General features: G+C 42.8%; 1 protein-coding gene across 1 annotated transcript; it reads right to left on the reverse strand.

The window, feature by feature from the left end:
• Positions 1–1,370: 1,370 nt before the first annotated feature.
• On the reverse strand, positions 1,371–25,031 carry arhgef49 (Rho guanine nucleotide exchange factor 49). Its single transcript, XM_061926159.1, has 7 exons — positions 24,709–25,031; positions 15,413–16,870; positions 8,170–8,332; positions 5,180–5,372; positions 4,517–5,097; positions 4,174–4,319; positions 1,371–3,945 (listed from the first exon to the last, which is right to left on the reverse strand). The coding sequence occupies exons 2-7, from the start codon at positions 16,753–16,755 to the stop codon at positions 3,138–3,140; spliced, it is 3,234 nt and encodes a 1,077-aa protein (XP_061782143.1). The 5' UTR covers positions 16,756–16,870; positions 24,709–25,031; the 3' UTR covers positions 1,371–3,137.
• Positions 25,032–25,402: the final 371 nt, after the last annotated feature.

Raw genomic sequence — 25,402 nt, forward strand, 5'->3', positions numbered from 1 at the left:
CATATGTTTATTATTGTCATTAAATAAAATGTTGAACATAATAGACAACTTGTCTTTTAGTAGTAAGTAAACAAACAAAGACTCCTAATTAGTCTGCTGACGTATGCAGTAACATATTGTGTCATTTATACACCTATTATTTTGTACACATTTTGAGGGACAAACTGTAAAAAATGATTAGTAATCTACTTATTCATTTACTGTTAATATCTGCTTATTTTCTCTTTTAACATGTTCTATCTACACGTCTGTTAAAATGTAATAATCACTTATTCTTCTCTTCTTTGATACTTGACATTAGTTTTGGATGATACCACACATTTAGGTATGGATCTGATACCAAGTAGTTACAGGATCATACATTGGTCATATTCAAAGTCCTCATGTGTCCAGGGACATATTTCCTGAGTTTATAAACATAACGTGAATTTTAAAAACAGAAAAAAAGATTTTGTGATGATAAAAAATATTGATGTAATCATAGTGGTATCGACTAGATACGCTCTTGTACTTGGTATCATTACAGTGGATGTCAGGTGTAGATCCACCCATGGCATTTGTTTACATTGTGACGGTGGTGAGCTATTGTATCCTCCTATGGTGTGTAGTGAAGCATGTTTAGCTATTCCTCATCCTGCAGTGATAATGATACTTGTAAGAAACTCACTTTATTTGTCGCCATGGAGGCCAGGATTAGTGATTTAGAAGTAGCTAAAACACTGTGGATGGACGTTAGCCGCTAGCTAGCTAGCCATGTCTTAAAGCATCTCTTCCTGAGGGTGTTTCAGTGTTATAACTTCATCTTTATCTTTACTTTTTACACCAAAATGTTTCCATTTTCCCTTTTCTGTCTACACACTGTGTCTGTTTGTAAGTACTCTGTGTGTGTGCGCTGCCCAACATGCTCCTAAAACCAGCAATGTCATGACGCGCCGTCATGCCCGTTATTAATAAAAATAATAATTGGGAACTGGTACTTTTCAAACAGAGTATTGTACCGTCTTTGATTCATTAGTACCACGATACTATACTCGTTCCAGTATACCGTACAACTCTAGTCCATTGCTAACGTTAACAGCAGAAACTAATATTAATTCATTTGAAAACTTGTCTGGACTTTACATAAAGTCCTAAGCCAGAAAAGGCTGTCATATAACGCTCTTGTTCCTTCCTCCAAACCGGATGACCAATGACTCGAAATCCGGCCAAAAGTGAGTAGATTTGAAACGGGTTTAATTTTCCTCGGTTGGGGCTGATTCGGTTGGAGCCATACTGAGACCATGGACTGGTTGGTTTGGTCTGCACCTGAGTTCTACTACTGTGTTTACCAAATCAAGAGGCATTCTTTCAAAGCGGATTGGAGATCTAGACAATCAAACGTGAGTAGGCCAAGTAGGATTGAGGGTGAAACGGTTTCAATCGGCACAGTGTGTGCCCAGGTTGGTTTGGTCTGCACCTGAGTTCTAAGACTGTGTTCAGCTTTGACCAAACTAACTGGTCACTAAGGGGCAGAATAAGGTTCATTTGAAACTGATGGCTCTGTTACTACTTGTAGTCTGTGAATAAGGAGATTCTTGAGGCTGCACTCTGACTAGATAAGAGCGTACATTGAATTGGGGGGTGATAAGATGAAGCCATGTCACTGACTAACAAGGACCACGGTCACCATCTGCGTCATCTAATTCCATGGTCGATTAGACAAACGGCAGATGATATCAGAGATGAATTTGAATGGAGACTAAGGTTGAAAAACTGCTGAACAACAAAATGAAACATGACTTGACCCAGTGTTGTTTACACTCCACAGAACACAGACCGGTTTGGGAGGACAACAAAGTGAATCTTGGGGAACGTATTGGAACTGACAGGTTATTGCTGTAGGGTGATATCTTGTTTCAGCACAGTGTTTTCATTCAAGTCTGTCTCAGGTGCGCTACCACGTTGCTCAGCCACCAGGGGGTGACAACCACAAACAGGAAACCCATAAGGCGCAAACGTCTCCGTCTGTAAACTCTACTGTTATCTCCTTCACAGTCTGGTAAAAAAAAAAAACAAGGTTCAGTCATGCTTCCCAGAAGTCACACGAGTACTGAAAATACAGCTCTTCTTCATGAAGGACAAAACAGTCTTTACAATCATGGCTGGCACACAGCCCAGTTTTTTTGGTAGTCCAAGTATTTGATCTTTTTTTTTTTTAAACTAAGTCTTCACGAGTGATATAATGACCGTGTGGATCAGCCGCAGATTTGTTAAAAAAGTGCTATTCTCTTCAGTTCGCAGCCGCGTGTGAAGCGACTGGGATGAGAATCAGCACCTCCAAGTCCGAGTCCATGGTTCTCGCCCGGAAAAGGGTGACGTGTCATCGGGTTGGGGAGGAGATCTTGCCCAAAGTGGAGGAGTTCAAGTACCTCGGAGTCTTGTTCACGAGTGAGGGAAGAGTAGATCGTGAGATCGACAGGGGGATCGGTGCAGCGTCTTAAGTGATGCGAGCGCTGTATCGATCCGTTGTGGTGAAGAATTAGCTGAACCGGAAGGTAAAGCTCTCAATTTACCGGTCGATCTACGTTCCCATCTTCACCTATGGTCATGAGCTTTGGGTTATGACCGAAAGGACAAGATCACGGGTACAAGCGGCCCAAATGAGTTTCCTCCGCCGGGTGGCGGGTCTCTCCCTTAGAGATAGGGTGAGAAGCTCTGTCATTCTGAAGGAGCTCTGAGTAAAGTCACTGCTCCTCCACATGGAGAGGAGCCAGATGAGGTGGTTCGGGCATATGGTCAGGATTCCCCCCGGACGCCTCCCCGGGGAGGTGTTTAGGGCATGTCCGACCGGTCGGAGGCCACGGGGAAGACCCAGGACACGTTGGGAAGATTATGTCTCCTGGCTGGCCTGAGAACACCGCGGGATCCCCTGGAGGAGCTGGACCAAGTGTCTGGGGAGAGGGAAGTCTGGGCTTCTCTGCTTAGGCTGCTTCCCCCGCGACCCGACCTTGGATAAGTGGAAGAAAATGGATGGATGGATATTCTCTTCAAGTCGATGAGAGACTTTACTGGACTTGAGAGAAGCAGCAGCATGGTGACGCTCCAAAGTGCAGCTCTGCAGTTTGGAGCTATTTATCAAGGAGAGAAGGAAGGCAGTCTCATGAACGACTCTGGTTGGTACTGATCATGATGTTGGGCAAAGCGTTGCGTCTTTTCCTCCACGTTCCCAAGTCTCGGGCATATCGCTTTATCTGATGGAACCAGTGCTGAGTACGAGACTTGTCTGAGGCGCGGAAAACAAAGGACTCTCGCCTAATGTCGAGCACCTCAAAGGTGTCATCGCATTCCGGGTCCATGGACACCACACAATTCCCCAGATGGATGGGCTCCCTCAACACGGCGAATTTCCCGCTGCTCTTGTCTTTGATTAGAACCAGGACTCCGTCTTGGATACTTTCTCCGCCACCCTCTTCCAGCTCAGCGCTCTGTCCCTGACCTTCCACAGTCCTCACCATCAGCAGACTCTGGACATTCTGGAACTTGAGAGCCTTGGTGCCCTTCTTCACCCACTGGCCGTCTGCCGGTTGGGATAGCTGGATCGGCCCCTCCATGACAAAGCGGGTGTTCTCCCTCGCCCAGCCCACAGTCTTCATCGACACCTCCCGCATTTCGATGTTGATCACCTCCCGGTTCTTGCGACTGTCGCGGCGGAACGAGCGGAGCGACCAGGAGACCCCGTTGCCCTCCTGCTTGGTTTTCATGTTAATGTGCTCCAGGTGGGACTCCACGCGACTCTTGGCCTCGCGCAGACGTGCAAATTCCGGGTGGTTTTCGGGAGTGACCTTGATGATTCGGCTCAGCAGAAGCGGGTACTTAGTGACCCGTTGAAGGGGTGCCATGAGGAAGGAGCGCAGGTTCATTCTACGCAGTGCCGTGTTGTCATTCTGGGAAACATCCAGGAAGATCCTGAAAGAGATAAAACACACTGAAATTCCAAGAATGTGTCCCGGGAATACTCGGGACAGCGTGGTGAGATTTGGCTCTGTCTAAAAATAGGAATCATTGCAGCTCTGAATAAAGAATCCTCTGAATTAGTGATAACCTCCTTTTTTTCCATTAAGAACTACACAGAACAGATGTGGTAGAAACCAGAAAAGTCTTCTATCACACGGGTCAAAAGCACATTGCACAGACCTGAGCAGTTCTTTCTCCTTCTCCAGTGCGTTGAGCATGTTGACCGAGGTGGGCTGCTGCAGGCAGTATGTCTGAAAGGCCGGCAGCATGTTGACAAACTCCAGAAAGATCTCACCGATGGACACTGTCAGCAGATCTTCGTCTCCCTGCGGTCAAATGTCAGCCGGGAGGTCAATCAACAAGCAAAGTCTTTGTCTCAGCATTTTAAGTCGAGGCTCGCTCAGTTCTAGACGTAGCGCCTTCAGTATTTGATCTTAGGATCAAAGTTTTGATAAGTGGGGACACCTAAACATCTCAAAAGGAAAAGCAAAGCTGGTGGAGAGATACTGCCCGAGAGCCTCACCTGGTCCAGAGCCTGGTCGATGCTGTCCTGAAGGTGCTCTGTGAAGCGGTCGTTGACGTCTATCAGCTCCTGGACATTAGCGAAGACCACCGTCAGCTGATCAGCTGTCAGCAGACCGGCGCTCTGCATGGGGCAGAAGAACTCCTCCTTGATGATACGCAGGTCCTCGCCATAGCTGCTCTCCGTATTCAGGAACTCCAAAAGGGCCTCCTTGCGCTCGGTGCGCAGCTTGCAGCAACGCTCGCAGCAGCGCTCCTTGCCGGCCTCGTCCCTCCGGCCACAGTCCAGGCAAGGTCTGTGCGCGTCCCAGTTCCGGAGCGAGGCGGAGGGTCTTTTCCAGCTGCGAGACAAGCCTGGGCCGATGCCACTGTCCACTCGCTCCACCTCCGCCCCGCGATTGCGCCGCTGACGTCGGGGCCGGCTGTCCTCTTCCTCGCGCTCGTCGCTGAGGCCCACGATGCCGCTGTCTGCGCTCAGGCTGCTGATGGTACTCCAGCGATGCTGCCGGGTCCGGGTTAGGCCCAGCCCCACCTGCCGCTCCTCACCTGGCGGCTCTGAGTGGCCACGGAGGGCTGCCGGAGCTGATAAGAGAGCGTCTGGTGACTGCCACGACAGACCTGTTTCCACCAAACAGACTTGGACATGACACGGCGACCTACTCACCGCTGTCTCGTTCTCGCCGATGGTTGTGGGCGGCGGCAGCGATCTTCATCTCCAGCTGCTTGCGCTTGGAGGCGTCGGCGGGCATGGGGTCGCTGTAGTGCGGCCGGAGACGACACTCGCGCTGCGCCTTCAGAGTCGGTGACAGCTCATAGGCGGCGTCCGAGCTGGAGCGCCTGCAGCCACGCGCCGTGGTCTGACGGGAGAGACGTGTGTCAGTCCTGTTGCCATGGCAACATGTGTGATGTCTCCACTACCCTGCCATTGCTACACAATTCCTCCCTGACAGCAATCCAAATCTCGCATCTAGACGGCGTGCTAAGGTCATGTGACACGAGGTCACGTGACAAGGCCAGACATCTCATTGGGAGACGTCCCTGAAGCAAACGCTTATCTGAATTCCTCAACACGCTGCGTCGCTCCACAAGAATTCATCTCAGCAGCTCTGAGGGTTAATCACATTTTATGCCCAGCTGCCAGGGGGGGGGGGGGTCTCTTAAAGAGACAGGAGCCAAAAGAGACTTCTTACTTTTACTCCAGTGCAGCTGGACTCACCAGCTCTCATGAGGTCTTTGGGCAGGTTAGAAGCTGACAAGTTGCTAACTAAATGTACCACAGATGTCATTTTTTGACCACAGGGAACTGCACTGTTGTTTTGGAATTTTGCCCATCATACACAATCAATATGTAAGACAGGAATGCATGCGTTTTTCTTTTTTTTATGCATTCTAACTAGTAAAATACAGCAAGTAAGAGGTGGCTAACAATGCAGATGATGAGAGTACACTATTGAGTCCATAAAGCCTCTAATAAAACATCCAAAAAGCACCATCCATCCATCCATCCATTTTCTACCGCTTATTCCCTTCGGGGTCGCGGGGGGCGCTGGAGCCTATCTCAGCTACAATCGGGCGGAAGGCGGGGTACACCCTGGACAAGTCGCCATCTCATCGCAGGGCCAACACAGATAGACAGACAGACAACATTCGCACTCACATTCACACACTACTCAATTTACATGTGATGACCTGAATATTAACAAGTATTAACCATATTGGTATTATAAGCGCTAATGCAGAGGAACTACTTTTAGAGCGCTAACTAGCTTATGCTGCTATATTGACATATTGAGCTGCTGCATGGCCTCTGAGTTGGTGAAAGTTAATTCTGGATGTCTCTCACCTGGATAGTAGAAGGTTGTGGACATAAACCCACAAGTTGGTCAACTTTGACATCCAACTTAGACCCAGAGATGGCCAGAAAGACGCGAAAAAATGCTTGTTTTTTTAAACCCTTTTGTGAGGATGATGATGAATTGTTGATGTAAATGGGAAGATATAAACATCCCATCAGTCTTTATCCTAGTGAGAGCAGACATTGTACAGTAAGTGGTTGTTTTATTATGTTTGTGTATCTTGTTTAGCACTTAGCAATACTGCTACATGATGCTTAGTGTTTGACCAAAGCTGCATCTGTTTAGCTTCTAAAACGTGTAGATCATACTTCTTATATTCAGGCTCAAAAAAGAAGTTTCAGGATCGTCATTTGTCCCAAAGTAGTCTTTGTTGTCTCTCATCAAGTCTGCCATGATTAGTAGTCTTGTTGTTGTTGAAGGGAAAGTGAGCGTTGTGATGTGTCTGTAACATTAATACTTAAAATGATCAAAATATGTAAATATGACATGTTATTATGAATGTTACTAGATACTACATCAATACTTACAGCTGGGTGTTTTTTAGAGCACTTTATAGGCGGAATAGAGCAACTACCTTTAGCTCCATTGTTAGCTTGGTTTTGTACCATTTAGAATGCATACAGAAAGAAAAAGGTGTGTTCTTGTCTTACACAAGGAGTGTGAATGATAGGTACAATTCCCAAAAAAGTGCAGTACCCCTGAAAAGAAGTTACATCCCTCAACTGTAGGGCCCTAGCTGAGGTATTACTGTAGGGCCCCGAGGTATTATTGTAGGGCCCCGAGGTATTATTGTAGGGCCCCGAGGTATTGATGCCTGGGTTAAACTGCTTGGAGAAGTGGCAATGTGTTGACATGGTCATGTTAAAAATAGGGGCTAACAGTAATATTAAAAATGGTGGCTAACAGCTAGCGTGAAATGAAGTTAGCACCATGACAAGCAGGGCAAATGAAGTTTAGCACCATGACAAGCAGGGCAAATGAAGTTAGCACCATGACAAGCAGGGCAAATGAAGTTAGCACCATGACAAGCAGGGCAAATGAAGTTTAGCACCATGACAAGCAGGGCAAATGAAGTTTAGCACCATGACAAGCAGGGCAAATGAAGTTAGCACCATGACAAGCAGGGCAAATGAAGTTAGCACCATGACAAGCAGGGCAAATGAAGTTAGCACCATGACAAGCAGGGCAAATGAAGTTGATCTTGGACTTCCTGTCTGCAGCAACATAGTAGTTGTTGTTGTGTCACATAGCGATGGCAGCGTTGAAAATGATGCGGATTAGAGGATGACATAATGCAGCTGTGGAGCGCCAACATGTCAGCAGCACACGCTCACCTTCTTCCATCCCCGCTGATGCTGATGCTGATGCTGATGCTGGCCACTATTTAGTTGCAGTGTTAGCAGCAATAACCCTCTGCTGGTAGCATCATCAACATGTCACTTCTCTGCATGGACACATCTCTCTCTCTCTCTCTCTCTCTCTCTCTCTCTCTCTCTCTCTCTCTCTCTCTCTCTCTCTCTCTCTCTCTCTCTCTCTCTCTCTCTGTCGCACTCCCTCCTCTCCTTCACATTACCCTTCCTCGTCCCCTTCCTCATCTCCTTCCTCGTCTCCTTCACATTCCCCTTCCTTGTCCCCTTCCTCATCTCCTTCCTCATCTCCTTCACATTCCCCTTCCTTGTCCCCTTCCTCATCTCCTTCCTCGTCTCCTTCACATTCCCCTTCCTCGTCCCCTTCCTCATCTCCTTCCTCGTCTCCTTCACATTCCCCCGTCCTCGAAAGAAGAAAATGTCATCCTTACACATTCTGCCTCCTCTTCTCCCGCGGCCGTCTCCTCGCCAACCTCCGCTCCTCCGCGGGCCGTGGTCGGCATGGTTGCCATGGCAACGGCGGGGGGCTGGGGGCCGGTGCGGGGGTCAGCTGACAGCCTGACGGGGGCCTCGGAGGAGATCTCTGCACTGCAGCTGGGGGGGGGAGTCAAACCAGGGATTCTTTACGTCACACTCAAGACCAGATGTACCTCATTTCATGTGGCCCGCTATCTCATTTTATGTGGCTCCCCCATGTCATTTCATGTGGCCCGCTATCTCATTTCATGTGCCCCCATGTCATTTCATGTGGCCCGCTATCTCATTTTATGTGCCCCCCCATGTCATTTAATGTGGCCCACTATCTCATTTTATGTGCCCCCCCATGTCATTTCATGTGGCCCGCTATCTCATTTTATGTGGCTCCCCCATGTCATTTCATGTGGCCCGCTATCTCATTTCATGTGCCCCCATGTCATTTAATGTGGCCCGCTATCTCATTTTATGTGCCCCCCATGTCATTTAATGTGGCCAGATATCTAATTTTATGTGCCCCCCCATGTCATTTAAATGTGGCCTGCTATCTCATTTTATGTGGCCCCCCATGTCATTTAATGTGGCCCGCTATCTCATTTTATGTGCCCCCCCCATGTCATTTAATGTGGCCCGCTATCTCATTTTATGTGCCCCCCCATGTCATTTAAAGTGGCCCGCTATCTCATTTTATGTGCCCCCCCCCATGTCATTTAATGTGGCCCGCTATCTCATTTTATGTGCCCCCCCATGTCATTTAATGTGGCCCGCTATCTCATTTTATGTGCCCCCCCCATGTCATTTAAAGTGGCCCGCTATCTCATTTTATGTGCCCCCCATGTCATTTAAAGTGGCCCGCTATCTCATTTTATGTGGCTCCCCCATGTCATTTCATGTGGCCCGCTATCTCATTTCATGTGCCCCCATGTCATTTAATGTGGCCCGCTATCTCATTTTATGTGCCCCCCATGTCATTTAATGTGGCCAGATATCTAATTTTATGTGCCCCCCCATGTCATTTAAATGTGGCCTGCTATCTCATTTTATGTGGCCCCCATGTCATTTAATGTGGCCCGCTATCTCATTTTATGTGCCCCCCCATGTCATTTAATGTGGCCCGCTATCTCATTTTATGTGCCCCCCCATGTCATTTAAATTGGCCCGCTATCTCATTTTATGTGCCCCCCCATGTCATTTAATGTGGCCCGCTATCTCATTTTATGTGCCCCCCCATGTCATTTAATGTGGCCCGCTATCTCATTTTATGTGCCCCCCCCATGTCATTTAAAGTGGCCCGCTATCTCATTTTATGTGCCCCCCATGTCATTTAAAGTGGCCCGCTATCTCATTTTATGTGGCTCCCCCATGTCATTTAATTTGGCCCGCTATCTCATTTCATGTAGCCGCCCCATATCATTTAAAGTGGCCCGCTATCTCATTTTATGTGGCTCCCCCATGTCATTAAAGTGGCCCGCTATCTCATTTTATGTGCCCCCCCATGTCATTTAATGTGCCCCCCCCATGTCATTTAATGTTGCCCGCTATCTCATTTTATGTGCCCCCCCCCCCATGTCATTTAAAATGGCCCGCTATCTGATTTTATGTGGCTCCCCCATATCATTTAATTTGGCCCGCTATCTCATTTCATGTAGCCGCCCCATATCATTTAAAGTGGCCCGCTATCTCATTTTACGTGGCCCGCTCTCTCGTTTTATGTGGCCCCCCCATGTCATTTAATTGGCACGCTATCTCATTTTATGTAGCCCCCCCCATGTCATTTAATTTGGCCCGCTATCTCATTTTATGTGCCCCCCCATGTCATTAAATGTGGCCCGCTATCTCATTTTATGTGGCTCCCCCATGTCATTAAATGTGGCCCGCTATCTCATTTTATGTGGCTCCCCCATGTCATTTAATGTGGCCTGCTATCTCGTTTTATGTAGCCCCCCCATGTCATTTAATGTGGCCCGCTATCTCGTTTTATGTAGCCCCCCCATGTCATTTAATGTGGCCCGCTATCTCGTTTTATGTGGCTCCCCCATGTCATTTAATTTGGCCCGCTATCTCATTTCATGTAGCCGCCCCCAAGTCATTTAAAGTGGCCCGCTATCTCATTTTATGTAGCCCCCATATCATTTAAGTGGCCTGCTATCTCGTTTTATGTAGCCCCCCCATGTCATTTAATGTGGCCCGCTATCTCGTTTTATGTAGCCCCCCCATGTCATTTAATTGGCCTGCTATCTCGTTTTATGTAGCCCCCCCTTGTCATTTAATTCGCCCGCTATCTCATTTTATGTAGCCCCCCATGTCATTTAATGTGGCCCGCTATCTCATTTTATGTAGCCCCCATGTCATTTAATGTGGCCCGCTATCTCATTTTATGTAGTCCCCCCATGTCATTTAATGTTGCCCATTACATCATTTAATGTCGTCCGCCACATCATTTTATGTAGCCCCACCATGTCATTTAATGTGGCCCATTACATCATTTTATGTAGCCCCCCCATGTCATTTAATGTGGCCTGCTACATCATTTAAAGTGGACTGCTATCTCATATTATGTAGCCCCCCTCCCATGTCATTTAATGTGGCCCGCTATCTCATTTTATGATATAGCACACATGACACACAAGTAAACACTCTGCTTGTATCGCACATGATATCACACACAAACACTCCGCAGGACTGTTTGTAACGCACATGATATCACAAACAAATAAACACTGCTTGTATTGCACATGATATCACACACAAGTAAACACTCTGCTTGTATCACACACAAGTAAACACTCTGCAGGACTGCTTGTATCACACATGATATCACACACAAGTAAACACTCTGCTTGTATCACACACAAGTAAACACTCTGCAGGACTGCTTGTATCACACATGATATCACACACAAGTAAACACACTGCAGGACTGCTTGTACCGCACATGATATCACACACAAGTAAACACACTGCAGGACTGCTTGTATCGCACATGATATCACACACAAGTAAACACTGCAGGACTGCTTGTATCACACATGATATCACACACAAACACTCTGCAGGACTGCTTGTATCGCACATGATATCACACACACAAGTAAACACTGCTTGTATCGCACATTATATCACACACAAGTAAACACTCTGCTTGTATCGCACATGATATCACACACAAGTAAACACACACCAGGACTGCTTGTATCACACATGATATCACACACAAGTAAGCACTGCAGGACTGCTTGTATCGCACATGATATCACACACAAGTAAACACACTGCAGGACTGCTTGTATCACACATGATATCACACACAAGTAAGCACTGCAGGACTGCTTGTATCACACATGATATCACACACAAGTAAGCACTGCAGGACTGCTTGTATCGCACATGATATCACACACAAGTAAGCACTGCAGGACTGCTTGTATCGCACATGATATCACACACAAACACTCTGCAGGACTTTTTGTATCACACACAAGTAAACACGCTGCTTGTATCGCACATGATATCACAAACAAATAAGCACTGCTTGTATTGCACATGATATCACACACAAGTAAACACTCTGCTTGTATCACACACAAGTAAACACTCTGCAGGACTGCATGTATCGCACATTATTAATAATATTATCATTATTCATGCGTTCGTTGCGTCTCGTCTCGACGACTGTAACCTATTATTTTGGGGTCTCCCTATGTCTAACATTAAAAGATTACAATTGGTACAAAATGCGGCTGCTAGACTTTTGACAAGAACAAGAAAGTTTGATCATATTATGCCTATACTGTATATACCTTTATATACATATACTGTATATACCTTTATATACATATACTGTATATACCTTTATATACATATACTGTGTATATATATATATATATATATATATATATATATATATACATATACTGTATATACACCTTTATATACATATACTGTATATACACCTTTATATACATATACTGTATATACCTTTATATACATACGTATATATATATATATATATATATATATATATATATATATATATATATATATATATATATATATATATATATATATATATATATATATAAAACTATACTGGCTCACCTGCACTGGCTTCCTGTGCACTTAAGATGTGACTTTAAGGTTTTACTACTTAGGTATAAAATACTACACGGTCTATCTTGCTGATTGTATTGTACCAAATGTCCCAGCAACAAATCTGCCTTCAAAGAACTCTGGCTTATTAGTGATTCCCAGAGCCCAAAAAAAGTCTGCGGGCTATAGAGTGTTTTCTATTGGGGCTCCAGTACTATGGAATGTTCTAGCAGTAACAGTTAGAGATGCTACCTCAGTAGAAACATTTAAGTCCCATCTTAAAACTCATTTGTATACTCTAGCCTTTAAATAGACCCCCTTTTAGACCAGTTGATCTGCCGTTTCTTTTCCTTTCTCCTCTGCTCCCCTCTTCCTTGTGGAGGGGGAGACACACAGGTCCGGTGGCCATGGATGAAGTGCTGGCTGTCCAGAGTCGGGACCCGGGGTGGACCGCTCGCCTGTGCATCGGCTGGGAACATCTCTGTGCTGCTGACCCGTCTCCACTCAGGATGGTGTCCTGCTGGCCCCACTATGGACTGGACTCTTACTATTATGTTAGATCCACTATGGACTGGACTCTCACTATTATGTTAGATCCACTATGGACTGGACTCTCACTATTATGTTAGATCCACTATGGACTGGACTCTCACTATTATGTTAGATCCACTATGGACTGGACTCTTACTATTATGTTAGATCCACTATGGACTGGACTCTCACACTATTATGTTAGATCCACTATGGACTGGACTTTCACAATATTATGTTAGATCCACTATGGACTGGACTCTCACTATTATGTTAGATCCACTATGGACTGGACTCTCACTATTATGTTAGATCCACTATGGACTGGACTCTCACTATTATGTTGGATCCACTATGGACTGGAGTTTCACAATATTATGTTAGATCCACTATGGACTGGACTCTTACTATTATGTTAGATCCACTATGGACTGGACTTTCACTATTATGTTAGATCCACTATGGACTGGACTCTTACTATTATGTTAGATCCACTATGGACTGGACTTTCACTATTATGTTAGATCCACTATGGACTGGACTCTTACTATTATGTTAGATCCACTATGGACTGGACTCTCACACTATTATGTTAGATCCACTATGGACTGGACTTTCACAATATTATGTTAGATCCACTATGGACTGGACTCTCACTATTATGTTAGATCCACTATGGACTGGACTCTCACTATTATGTTAGATCCACTATGGACTGGACTCTCACTATTATGTTGGATCCACTATGGACTGGAGTTTCACAATATTATGTTAGATCCACTATGGACTGGACTCTTACTATTATGTTAGATCCACTATGGACTGGACTTTCACTATTATGTTAGATCCACTATGGACTGGACTCTTACTATTATGTTAGATCCACTATGGACTGGACTCTCACACTATTATGTTAGATCCACTATGGACTGGACTTTCACAATATTATGTTAGATCCACTATGGACTGGACTCTCACTATTATGTTAGATCCACTATGGACTGGACTCTCACTATTATGTTAGATCCACTATGGACTGGACTCTCACTATTATGTTGGATCCACTATGGACTGGAGTTTCACAATATTATGTTAGATCCACTATGGACTGGACTCTTACTATTATGTTAGATCCACTATGGACTGGACTCTTACTATTATGTTAGATCCACTATGGACTGGACTCTTACTATTATGTTAGATCCACTATGGACTGGACTCTCACACTATTATGTTAGATCCACTATGGACTGGACTTTCACAATATTATGTTAGATCCACTATGGACTGGACTCTCACTATTATGTTAGATCCACTATGGACTGGACTCTCACTATTATGTTAGATCCACTATGGACTGGACTCTCACTATTATGTTGGATCCACTATGGACTGGAGTTTCACAATATTATGTTAGATCCACTATGGACTGGACTCTTACTATTATGTTAGATCCACTATGGACTGGACTCTTACTATTATGTTAGATCCACTATGGACTGGACTCACAATATTATGTCAGACCCACTCGACATCCATTGCATTCGGTCTCCCCTAGAGGGCGGGGGTTACCCACATATGCGGTCCTCTCCAAGGTTTCTCAAATTCATTCACATCGACGTCCCACTGGGGTGAGTTTTTCCTTGCCCTTATGTGGGCTCTGTACCGAGGATGTCGTTGTGGCTTGTGCAGCCCTTTGAGACACTTGTGATTTAGAGCTATATAAATAAACATTGATTAGACATTGATTGACATGATGTCACACACAAGTAAACTTTCTGCAAGACTGCTTGTATCGCACATGATATCACACACACAAGTAAACTCTCTGCAAGACTGCTTGTATCACACTTGATGTCACACACAAGTAAACACTCTACAGGACTGCTTGTATCACATATGATATCCCACACAAGTAAACACTTGCAGTACTTGACTAAAGTCTTCTACTCAGGATTTTCCATAGTCCGATCTGACAGGTCTAATAAATGTTTGAGCCAAAGTTGACACTAAGGACAACAGTTTTTTGTACAGTATGCTAGCAGCATTAGCTCAGCTGATGAGGATTTCCAGGGATCTCAGAAGGCTAAAACCCTCACATAAACATACACATCAGAGATTAGATGGTCTGGTGAGGTCTTCGGATCGTCACCGCTCGGGTGACTTGGGCTCTGGCGTAGCGCCGAGAAGACGATGAAAGTTGACTAGAAGAAGTAAATGTCTGTAGGGAGGAAGTCTTCCTGCCCCAGCAGAATGATCAAAGCTACCAGTGAAGCCCGCTCCGGGCGTTCTAGTCTGGCGGAAACACCTACCCCATCTCCTAACATACTCCCAACAAAGACCTCGGGTACTCAACTCACCTCCCTTCCACGGAGGGACTCAGGCGGATTCAATGGCCGACGATTCGACTGTGTGGTTGATTGTGGAATCAGTCTGGAATTTGAATAGTCAACTATTCTAAGACACCCCCCCGACGGCGGCGCGGGCCCGGCGGTGACGCGCCCTACCTGGATCTGTCTGAATACTTTCAAAGTGTTAACTACTAAAGCACACCTTCTCTTTTTCCCCTCCTTGACTTACCTCTTTTTGATGAGGTCCAGCGCTGATCCAATGAGGCCATCCTTCATCTTGTAGATCTTGGCTCCGTAGCTGGACAGGTCCGTGGCCTCCGTAAGGAGCGCTGGGCAACAGCTGGAGGGTCGTTCCAAGTTTTGCCTGCTGAGAGGGAAAGGAATTGAACCGGTTGGTTCCAGACTGCACCTCCTGCGCCGTCTGTTGCTGTCGTCCTCTTGGCCTGTCGGCACAGATCTTCGCTGGGTTGTGCTAGCCTGGGGCTTTAAAGGCGAACGTGGTGAGGGGCTTGTGCAGACCGGAGAGCTTGTTCTTCCAGTACTCTTGTCTGCCTCCGAGCCCCCCCTCTGTGGAGGACCGGTGTCCTCAGAAGGAGTTAGATTGTCTTGTACCACAGGAACTGCTGTGGACTCATGGGTCCTCTCACTCCCCTTCTGTCTCATCCTCTTAAACTCCTCAAATGTTGGGATGTATAGACAGCCAACAGGCCCTTTTTGGAATTCGGATATAGAATGAGGTTTGTTCTTGTTGCCTGAAAGGTTGTCTGTTGTGTAGGATGACTGAAACCCTTTAGAACTGTGCAGGGTGCTATGGACTGCCAAGTTCGGGCTGCTGTTCTGCCGGCGCAGTTGAAGTCGCCTCAGGACTTCCTGCTTGATGTCCTGGGGGCAGGTTAGTCGTATTCCGCACAACGGTTGTATTGAATTCTGATGCCCCCCCTCTCCAGCATCTGTGTACAAATGAGGTCGCAAAGGGAGAGACTTCAGAGGCTCTACCCCAGATCTTGCACTCTGGAGGCGGAGCTTTACCCTCAGGCCTTTCCTTGCATCCCATTCATCAACACCTCCAGGGAAAAGTAACTGGGGGATCAGGGGTGTATCCTTCCTTGGGAGTCCAGTTTGAGGGCAATAGGCCAGGGTCTCTGGGTTGGACCCAAGTCCCTGGCCTCCCACTATGGATCCATCTGGAGGCCCATCATACCAGTGACTCTCGGAGGTGTAGCGTAAAATTAACTCACTGTCCACACTTCTGTAAGTGGTAGCATTGGATGTGCCCAAACTTGAATTGGATACAGAGTTCCAGTTGAGGTTCTCCATGCTCCTGTACAGCCTGCAGCTTCCTGCTTGGAGGCAGCAGTCTGGAGACAGTCCCTGTTCCAGCACCATTTCTGGGGGGCCATGCCGTCCAGAGCAGTGCCTCAAACCCAAGTTGGTAAGCAGGGTGCTGCTGTTACACCTGGCCACAAGCGGGAACGCAGGCCCCTGAAGACCATTACGGTGGGGGACCGTGGGACTGGGGAAAGTGGACAGGTGGTCAGGGGCCGAGGGCACGTTGGTGATGCAGGGTTCCATGTCTATGACCAGAGAGGGTACACTGGTGGATGGAGCAGCGACAGAGGGCAGTCACATGGTGGAGACCTCATGTCTGGCAAGGCCTTGGAGAGGGTCCCTCACAGTCAGCTGCAGCCTGCGGAGAGGAAGAAACATGACATTAGTTCTTCACTACGTCAAAGTTCCTTATTCTACACAAAGAGGGAGGAAGGGTCAAACAGGTCTTGGCTCAGGGACATTGATCCATTGAAGATCTTCACATACACTGAGCAAACAGAACAATTGAACACCCCCTCAGGTTTTTATTTCTTCTCCGTCTACAGCGAGAACATGGAAGTTTCTTATTGTTAGACGGGGAGATATGGCAGGGTCATTAGCGCTGAGAGACCGAGGCAGGAAATGAGGGCCTCATAGAGAGAAGTGGTGGAAGTCATGAAGATAATGCTCCACTTTTCTGTCTTAGGACGGCCCTGCTAGCTTTAGACCACGTTAAGGACCAAGGAGTCTCTGATGACCTTAATGAAACAGCCTTGGAGGGCTCGTCCCACATGCATTAGGCCAATAATGCACCAAGTCTTCCTTTGACGCTACCGGATGGCCAGGCACGTAGAGGCTAATGGAAGAGTCCTCATTCTTGTCATGCTGCGAGGAACATTTCCTGCAACCTCCTTGGCTGAGGACCACATTCTTCTCTTTCACTGATGGATGTCAACATGACACAAGATGAGGAAAAATACATGCAGGCCTCCTCCACATTTCATCTTCATGCAGTTCTGTAGTGGTAGTAGTAACAGTAGTAGTGGTAGTAATAACAGTAGTGGTAGTAATAGTAGTAGTGGTAGTAGTAGCAGGTCAGGATTCTCCCGACCACTAGTTGGCGTAGTAGTAGTAACAGTAGTAGTAGTGGTAGTGGTAGTGGTAGCAGGTGAGGATCCTCCCCACCACTAGTTGGCGTAGTAGTAGTAACAGTAGTAGTAGTAGTAGTAGTAGTACTGATACAGTAGACACCCAGAACTTGGAAGGATTAGCAGTCAAACAGGGTTGGTCCGAAGAAAGAGTCCATAATCCAAAGAAAAACTGCTAGATCAGATGACCTCCAGGTGTGTGCGTCAAAGGTGGAGTTGATGTTGTATTACTACCACACGGATTGTGTTCATCTCCCTGACACCTTGAAGCAACTGAAGGTCTTCGTTGGCTTGAAGGTGTGGCGCCTCAGTGCCTTGCTCAAGGGTGCTTTGGCAATGTTGTAAGCCATCATCATGTTTGCTGTGAGCCCAGCAGGTCTAAGATGTCCTCCTCTGCCCGGCTGAACTAGTCCAGGTTACCTAAGTACAGGTGTCTAGTTTCTCACCTGCTCTTATCTTACCCAAGTCTCTCCACGTGGTCTCCTCCTCTGGGCCGTGAGGACCTGGATGAAGAGAAGGAGGACACGTGATGGAGCTGATACGGCACCAGGATGCTGATGATGCACACTTTGACAAGTCTACTCAGAGATTTGAACCCTGGACCTCCTGACTGCTGACCACTTGGACACGGTCTGGTCTGCAGGTCAGTGCCTGAGACCACAGGCGGGAATTCTGGACAGCTGGCAAAATCCCCGATCCCGTGTCAATAGCAGATATCGCTCCAATAAAAGCCATGTATCAGATGATATCAGAAGTGTGTTTTGCTAATGCTAACGTCTCTTAGCAAACACGTTGAAAGTCAACTCAGAATTCAACTTCTTACAGGAAATACTAAATAAGGTCTCTTTGAAATACAGCAAATAGGATTAGCGTCATGCTAATTTGCATCACATATGCCATAGAGACTTAGACTTAGACTTAGACTCAGACTCAGACTTAGACTCAGACTTAGACTCAGACTTAGACTCAGACTCAGACTTAGACTCAGACTTAGACTCAAACTTAGACTTAGACTCAGACTCAGACTTAGACTCAAACTTAGACTTAGACTCAGACTTAGACTCAGACTCAGACTTAGACTCAGACTCAGACTTAGACTCAGACTTAGACTCAGACTTAGACTCAGACTTAGACTCAGACTCAAACTTAGACTTAGACTCAGACTCAAACTTAGACTCAGACTCAGACTTAGACTTAGACTCAAACTCAGACTTAGACTCAGACTCAGACTTAGACTCAAACTTAGACTTAGACTCAGACTTAGACTCAGACTTAGACTTAGACTCAGACTCAGACTTAGACTCAGACTCAAACTCAGACTTAGACTCAGACTTAGACTCAGACTTAGACTCAGACTCAGACTCAGACTTAGACTCAGACTTAGACTCAGACTCAGACTCAAACTCAGACTTAGACTTAGACTCAGACTCAAACTCAGACTTAGACTTAGACTCAGACTTAGACTCAGACTCAAACTTAGACTCAGACTCAGACTTAGACTCAAACTCAGACTCAGACTCAGACTTAGACTCAGACTCAGACTCAAACTCAGACTTAGACTCAGACTTAGACTCAGACTCAAACTTAGACTTAGACTTAGACTCAGACTTAGACTCAGACTCAGACTTAGACTCAAACTTAGACTCAGACTCAGACTTAGACTCAGACTTAGACTCAGACTTAGACTCAGACTCAAACTTAGACTCAGACTCAGACTTAGACTCAGACTCAGACTTAGACTCAGACTCAAACTCAGACTTAGACTCAGACTTAGACTCAGACTCAAACTTAGACTCAGACTTAGACTCAGACTTAGACTTAGACTCAGACTTAGACTTAGACTTAGACTCAAACTTAGACTCAGACTCAGACTTAGACTCAGACTTAGACTCAGACTCAGACTCAAACTCAGACTTAGACTTAGACTCAGACTTAGACTCAGACTTAGACTTAGACTCAGACTCAAACTTAGACTCAGACTTAGACTCAGACTCAGACTCAGACTTAGACTCAGACTCAGACTCAGACTCAGACTTAGACTCAGACTCAGACTCAGACTCAGACTTAGACTTAGACTCAGACTCAGACTTAGACTTAGACTTCCTTTTTATTGTCATTCAAATGTGAACTTTACAGCACAGATAAGAACTACATTTGGTTCCATAAGCTCATGTTAGTGCAGGATAAAAAAGGTGCATATATAAATAAATAAATATATATATAAAATAAATAAATATATATAAAGAAAGAAAGAAATAGATTACTGTACAGCTAAATATATTGCACTTTTTCACATGCGTCCACATTTATGGATGTATGTTATATCCATCCATCCATCCATCTTCTTCCGCTTATCCGAGGTCGGGTCGCGGGGGCAGCAGCCTAAGCAGGGAAGCCCAGACTTCCCTCTCCCCAGCCACTTGGTCCAGCTCTTCCCGGGGGATTCCGAGGCGTTCCCAGGCCAGCCGGGAGACATAGTCTTCCCAACGTGTCCTGGGTCTTCCCCGTGGCCTCCTACCGGTCGGACGTGCCCTAAACACCTCCCTAGGGAGGCGTTCGGGTGGCATCCTGACCAGATGCCCAAACCACCTCATCTGGCTCCTCTCCATGTGGAGGAGCAGCGGCTTTACTTTGAGCTCCTCCCGGATGGCAGAGCTTCTCACCCTATCTCTAAGGGAGAGCCCCGCCACTCGGCGGAGGAAACTCATTTGGGCCGCTTGTACCCGTGATCTTGTCCTTTCGCTCATAACCCAAAGCTCATGACCATAGGTGAGGATGGGAATGTAGATCGACCGGTAAATTGAATGTATGTTAAATGTATGTAAATTGAATGTATGTTATATTGTCTTTTTTTATTCCAGCGAGTTAATCCATTTTGGGGGGAGTTGAGGGGATCATTTAATTGAATTATGATGCGTTCAAGAGTCTTACGGCCTGAGGGAAGAAGCAGTTACAGAACCTGGAGGTTCTGCTTCGGAACCTCTTTCTAGAGTCCAGCAGGGAAAACAGTCCTTGGTGGGGGTGGGAGGAGTCTTTGCAGATTTTCTGAGCCCTGGTCAGGCAGCGGCTTTTTGCCATCTCCTGGATAGGAGGAAGAGGAGTCCTGATGATCTCAACACTCTCTGGAGAGACTTCCAGTCTGAGGCATTGCAGGCTCCAGTCCAGACAGATGCAGGTGGTCTCTATAGTGCCTCTGTAGAATGTGCTGAGAGAGCTGCGCTCTTTTCATCCCACGCAAAAAGTGCATGCGCTGCTGAGCTCTTTCTACAAGAGCTCCGGTGTGTAGGGACCAGGTTATATAGTCAGTTATCTGCACCCCCAGGAAGGTGCTACTGATTAGCATTAGCACTTTCACATGGCGATTTCAGCACCTACACACGTGTTTGTAGCGTACATCTTAGTTGCACTTTTTACTGTCAAACAGCTAATAAGTACACACTTACAGCATTGACACGTTGTAGGGCGCCACAGAAGACAACCTAATGGCAAAGACTACTTCCTGACAGAGTAAATGAATGATGTAATATATGAGCAGTAAAAAGTTGATTCCAAACTACAACTTTTATCCAGCATGAAGAGATTCATTCTTTGTACATGTTTTCTTCCTGCTGATATCACACCATACTCCATATGGTATCATATCACAAGTAGTATCAGGACACCCCAGTAAGTACACAGTGTACTTCATGATGTACTTGTTGGAGTGACACTCTGGTAAGTACACAGTGTACTTAACAAAGTACTTATAGGTGTGACACCCAAATAATTACAGTGTACTTCATGAAGTACTTACTGGAGTGACACCACAGTAAGTACACAGTGTACTTCATGAAGTACTTACTGGAGTGACACCCAAGTAATTACAGTGTACTTCATGAAGTACTTACTGGAGTGACACCACAGTAAATACACAGTGTACTTCATGAAGTACTTACTGGAGTGACACCCAAGTAATTACAGTGTATTACATTAGAGTAGTAGAGTAGTAGAGTATTACATTACTGGACAAGTAAGAAAGTAACAGAGTAAATGGAGTACTACAAGTAAGAAGGATCACAAATATGTGCAATAAAATCAATGGCTGACTTCAGAAAAAAACGGTGAACGTTTGTCACTTTCTCTACTCTGTTTAGCAAGGGTCCCCCAGGGGGCCAAATAAAGTTGTGAGTGCCAGCACTTTGATAAAGAAGGTGAGGAACACACTTGAGATCAAGAACTAAGTACAAAGGTGGCGTCTGTCTGCTCTGCATTAAATGGAAAAGACATAAGAAGTCTTTATCTAAAGTGGTGAGCTAAATCGGGATTAGACAGACATTAAGCCCCGCCCCTAAACCCCAATTATATAATATGTATCATTATTATGACAACATTATGTGTTCATGTTATTTATAATTATTAATATATATTTGATATAATATGTATCATTATTATTACAACATTATGTGTTCATGTTATTTATAATTATTAATATATATTTGATATAATATGTATCATTATTATTACAACATTATGTGTTCATGTTATTTATAATTATTAATATATATTTTATATAATATGTATAATTATTAATACAACATTATGTGTTTGTTATTTATAATCATTAATATATATTTGATATAATATGTATAATTATTAATACAACATTATGTGTTCATGTTATTTATAATTATTAATATATATTTTATATAATATGTATAATTATTAATACAACATTATGTGTTTGTTATTTATAATCATTAATATATATTTTATATAATATGTATAATTATTAATACAACATTATGTGTTTATGTTATTTATAATCATTAATATATATTTGATATAATATGTATAATTATTAATACAACATTATGTGTTCATGTTATTTATAATTATTATATATTTTATATAATATGTAAAATTATTAATACAACATTAAGTGTTCATGTTATTTATAATTATTAATACAACATTATGTGTTTACGTTATTTATATTTATTAATATATATTTGATACAATATGTATAATTATTAATACAACATTATGTGTTCATGTTATTTATAATGATTATATATTTTATATAATATGTATAATTATTAATACAACATTAAGTGTTCATGTTATTTATAATTATTAATACAACATTATGTGTTTATGTGATTTATAATTATTAATATATATTTGATATAATATGTGCAATTATTAATACAACATTATGTGTTTGTTATTTATAATTATTAATATATATTTGATACAATATGTATAATTATTAATACAACATTATGTGTTCATGTTATTTATAATTATTATATATTTTATATAATATGTATAATTATTAATACAACATTAAGTGTTCATGTTATTTATAATTATTAATACAACATTATGTGTTTATGTGATTTATAATTATTAATATGTATTTGATATAATATGTGTAATTATTAATACAACATTATGTGTTTATGTTATTTATAATTATTAATATATATTTGATATAATATGTATAATTATTAATACAACATTATGTGTTCATGTTATTTATAATTATTATATATTTTATATAATATGTATAATTATTTATTCAACATTAAGTGTTCATGTTATTTATAATTATTAATACAACATTATGTGTTTATGGTATTTATAATTATTAATATATATTTTATATAATATGTGTAATTATTAATACAACATTATGTGTTTATGTTATTTATAATTATTATTATATATTTTATATAATATGTGTAGTTATTAATACAACATTATGTGTTTATGTTATTTATAATTATTAATACAACATTATGTGTTCATGTTATTTATAATTATTAATACAACATTATGTGTTCATGTTATTTATAATTATTAATATATATTTTATATAATATGTGTAATTATTAATACAACATTATGTGTTTATGTTATTTATAATTATTAATACAACATTATGTGTTCATGTTATTTATAATTATTAATACAACATTATGTGTTCATGTTATTTATAATTATTAATATATATTTTATATAATATGTGTAATTATTAATACAACATTATGTGTTCATGTTATTTATAATTATTAATATATATTTTATATAATATGTGTAATTATTAATACAACATTATGTGTTTATGTTATTTATAATTATTAATACAACATTATGTGTTTATGTTATTTATAATTATTAATACAACATTATGTGTTCATGTTATTTATAATTATTAATACATTATGTTTTTTATGTTATTCTAAGTGATCAGTAGATAATAAATATGATTAATATATGATAGATGAAAAGATCATCGATATATGATCAGTAGATGATGAATAGATATGATCAGTAGGTGATCAATAGAAATAATCAGTAGATGATCAATAGATATGAGTAGATATATGATCAGTAGATATGATGAGTAGATATATGAGTAGATGATGAATAGAAATGATGAGTAGATATATGAGTAGATGATAAATAGATATGATGAATAGATATGATCAGTAGATATATGATCAGTAGATATGATGAGCAGATAATGAATAGATATGATGAATAGATATGACGAGTAGATAATGAATAGATATATGAGTAGATAATGAATAGATATGATGAGTAGATAATGAATAGATATGAGTAGATAATGAATAGATATGATGAGTAGATAATGAATAGATATATGAGTAGATAATGAATAGATATCATGAGTAAATAATGAATAGATATGAGTAGATAATGAATAGATATGATGAGTAGATAATGAGTAGATAATGAATAGATATGATGAGTAGATATACTCACACATTGAGTGTGTGAATGGGTGAATGTGTCAAAGCGCTCTGAGTTCCTTCAAAAAAGGTAGAAAAGCTCTACAACCATTTTAACATATGATGAGTAGATCATCAATAGATAGGATCAATAGATATATGAGTAGATATATGAGTAGATATGATCAATAGGTGATGAATAGATATGATGAGTAGATATATGAGTAGATGATGAATAGATATGATGAGTAGATATGATGATGATGATGATGATGAGTGAGGTATGATGATGTAGAAGAGTGTTAAAAGAGTGAAAATGTGTACTGACGGACTTAGTAGTTCTCCATCAGCTCAGTCACGTGATCTCCGGGAGCAGGTTGTGTTCCGCGGGTCCGGTTCCGGCCGGGCTCGGTGTTCCGGTGCCAGCCCCTCGTGTCCACACTTGCGTGGACGCCAAGGCAGATTTAGGCGTGAGAAGTATGTTGTAAAGTGGATGTGAGGACGTGAGGATGACGACGTGAATGAACACGCCACCGAGCTCTTTCTTTGCGGCTTTCTCCTTGGGAACTGTGCTGCCTTCACGGACACCTCGTAAAACGCAGCACCCTTCGCTTTCTCCGCCCACTTCCATTTCCTACCGCTTGTCCTTGCTCCCTTCCACACCAAGCGGCGTGTCGTCAAAGTTGATCTTGTTACTGGTAGACAGAAATGTCTTTTTATCTCCTTATTGTGTCTTTTTATCTCCTTATTGAGTCTTTTTATCTCCTTATTGTGTCTTTTTATCTCCTTATTGTGTCTTTTTATCTCCTTATTGTGTCTTTTTATCTCCTTATTGAGTCTTTTTATCTCCTTATTGTGTCTTTTGATCTCCTATTGTGTCTTTTTATCTCCTTATTGTGTCTTTTTATCTCCTTATTGTGTCTTTTTATCTCCTTATTGTGTCTTTTTATCTCCTTATTGTGTCTTTTTATCTCCCTATTGAGTCTTTTTATCTCCTTATTGTGTCTTTTTATCTCCTTATTGTGT

Source organism: Nerophis lumbriciformis, linkage group LG31 (assembly GCF_033978685.3).
Source record: "Nerophis lumbriciformis linkage group LG31, RoL_Nlum_v2.1, whole genome shotgun sequence".
Lineage (NCBI taxonomy): Eukaryota > Metazoa > Chordata > Actinopteri > Syngnathiformes > Syngnathidae > Nerophis > Nerophis lumbriciformis.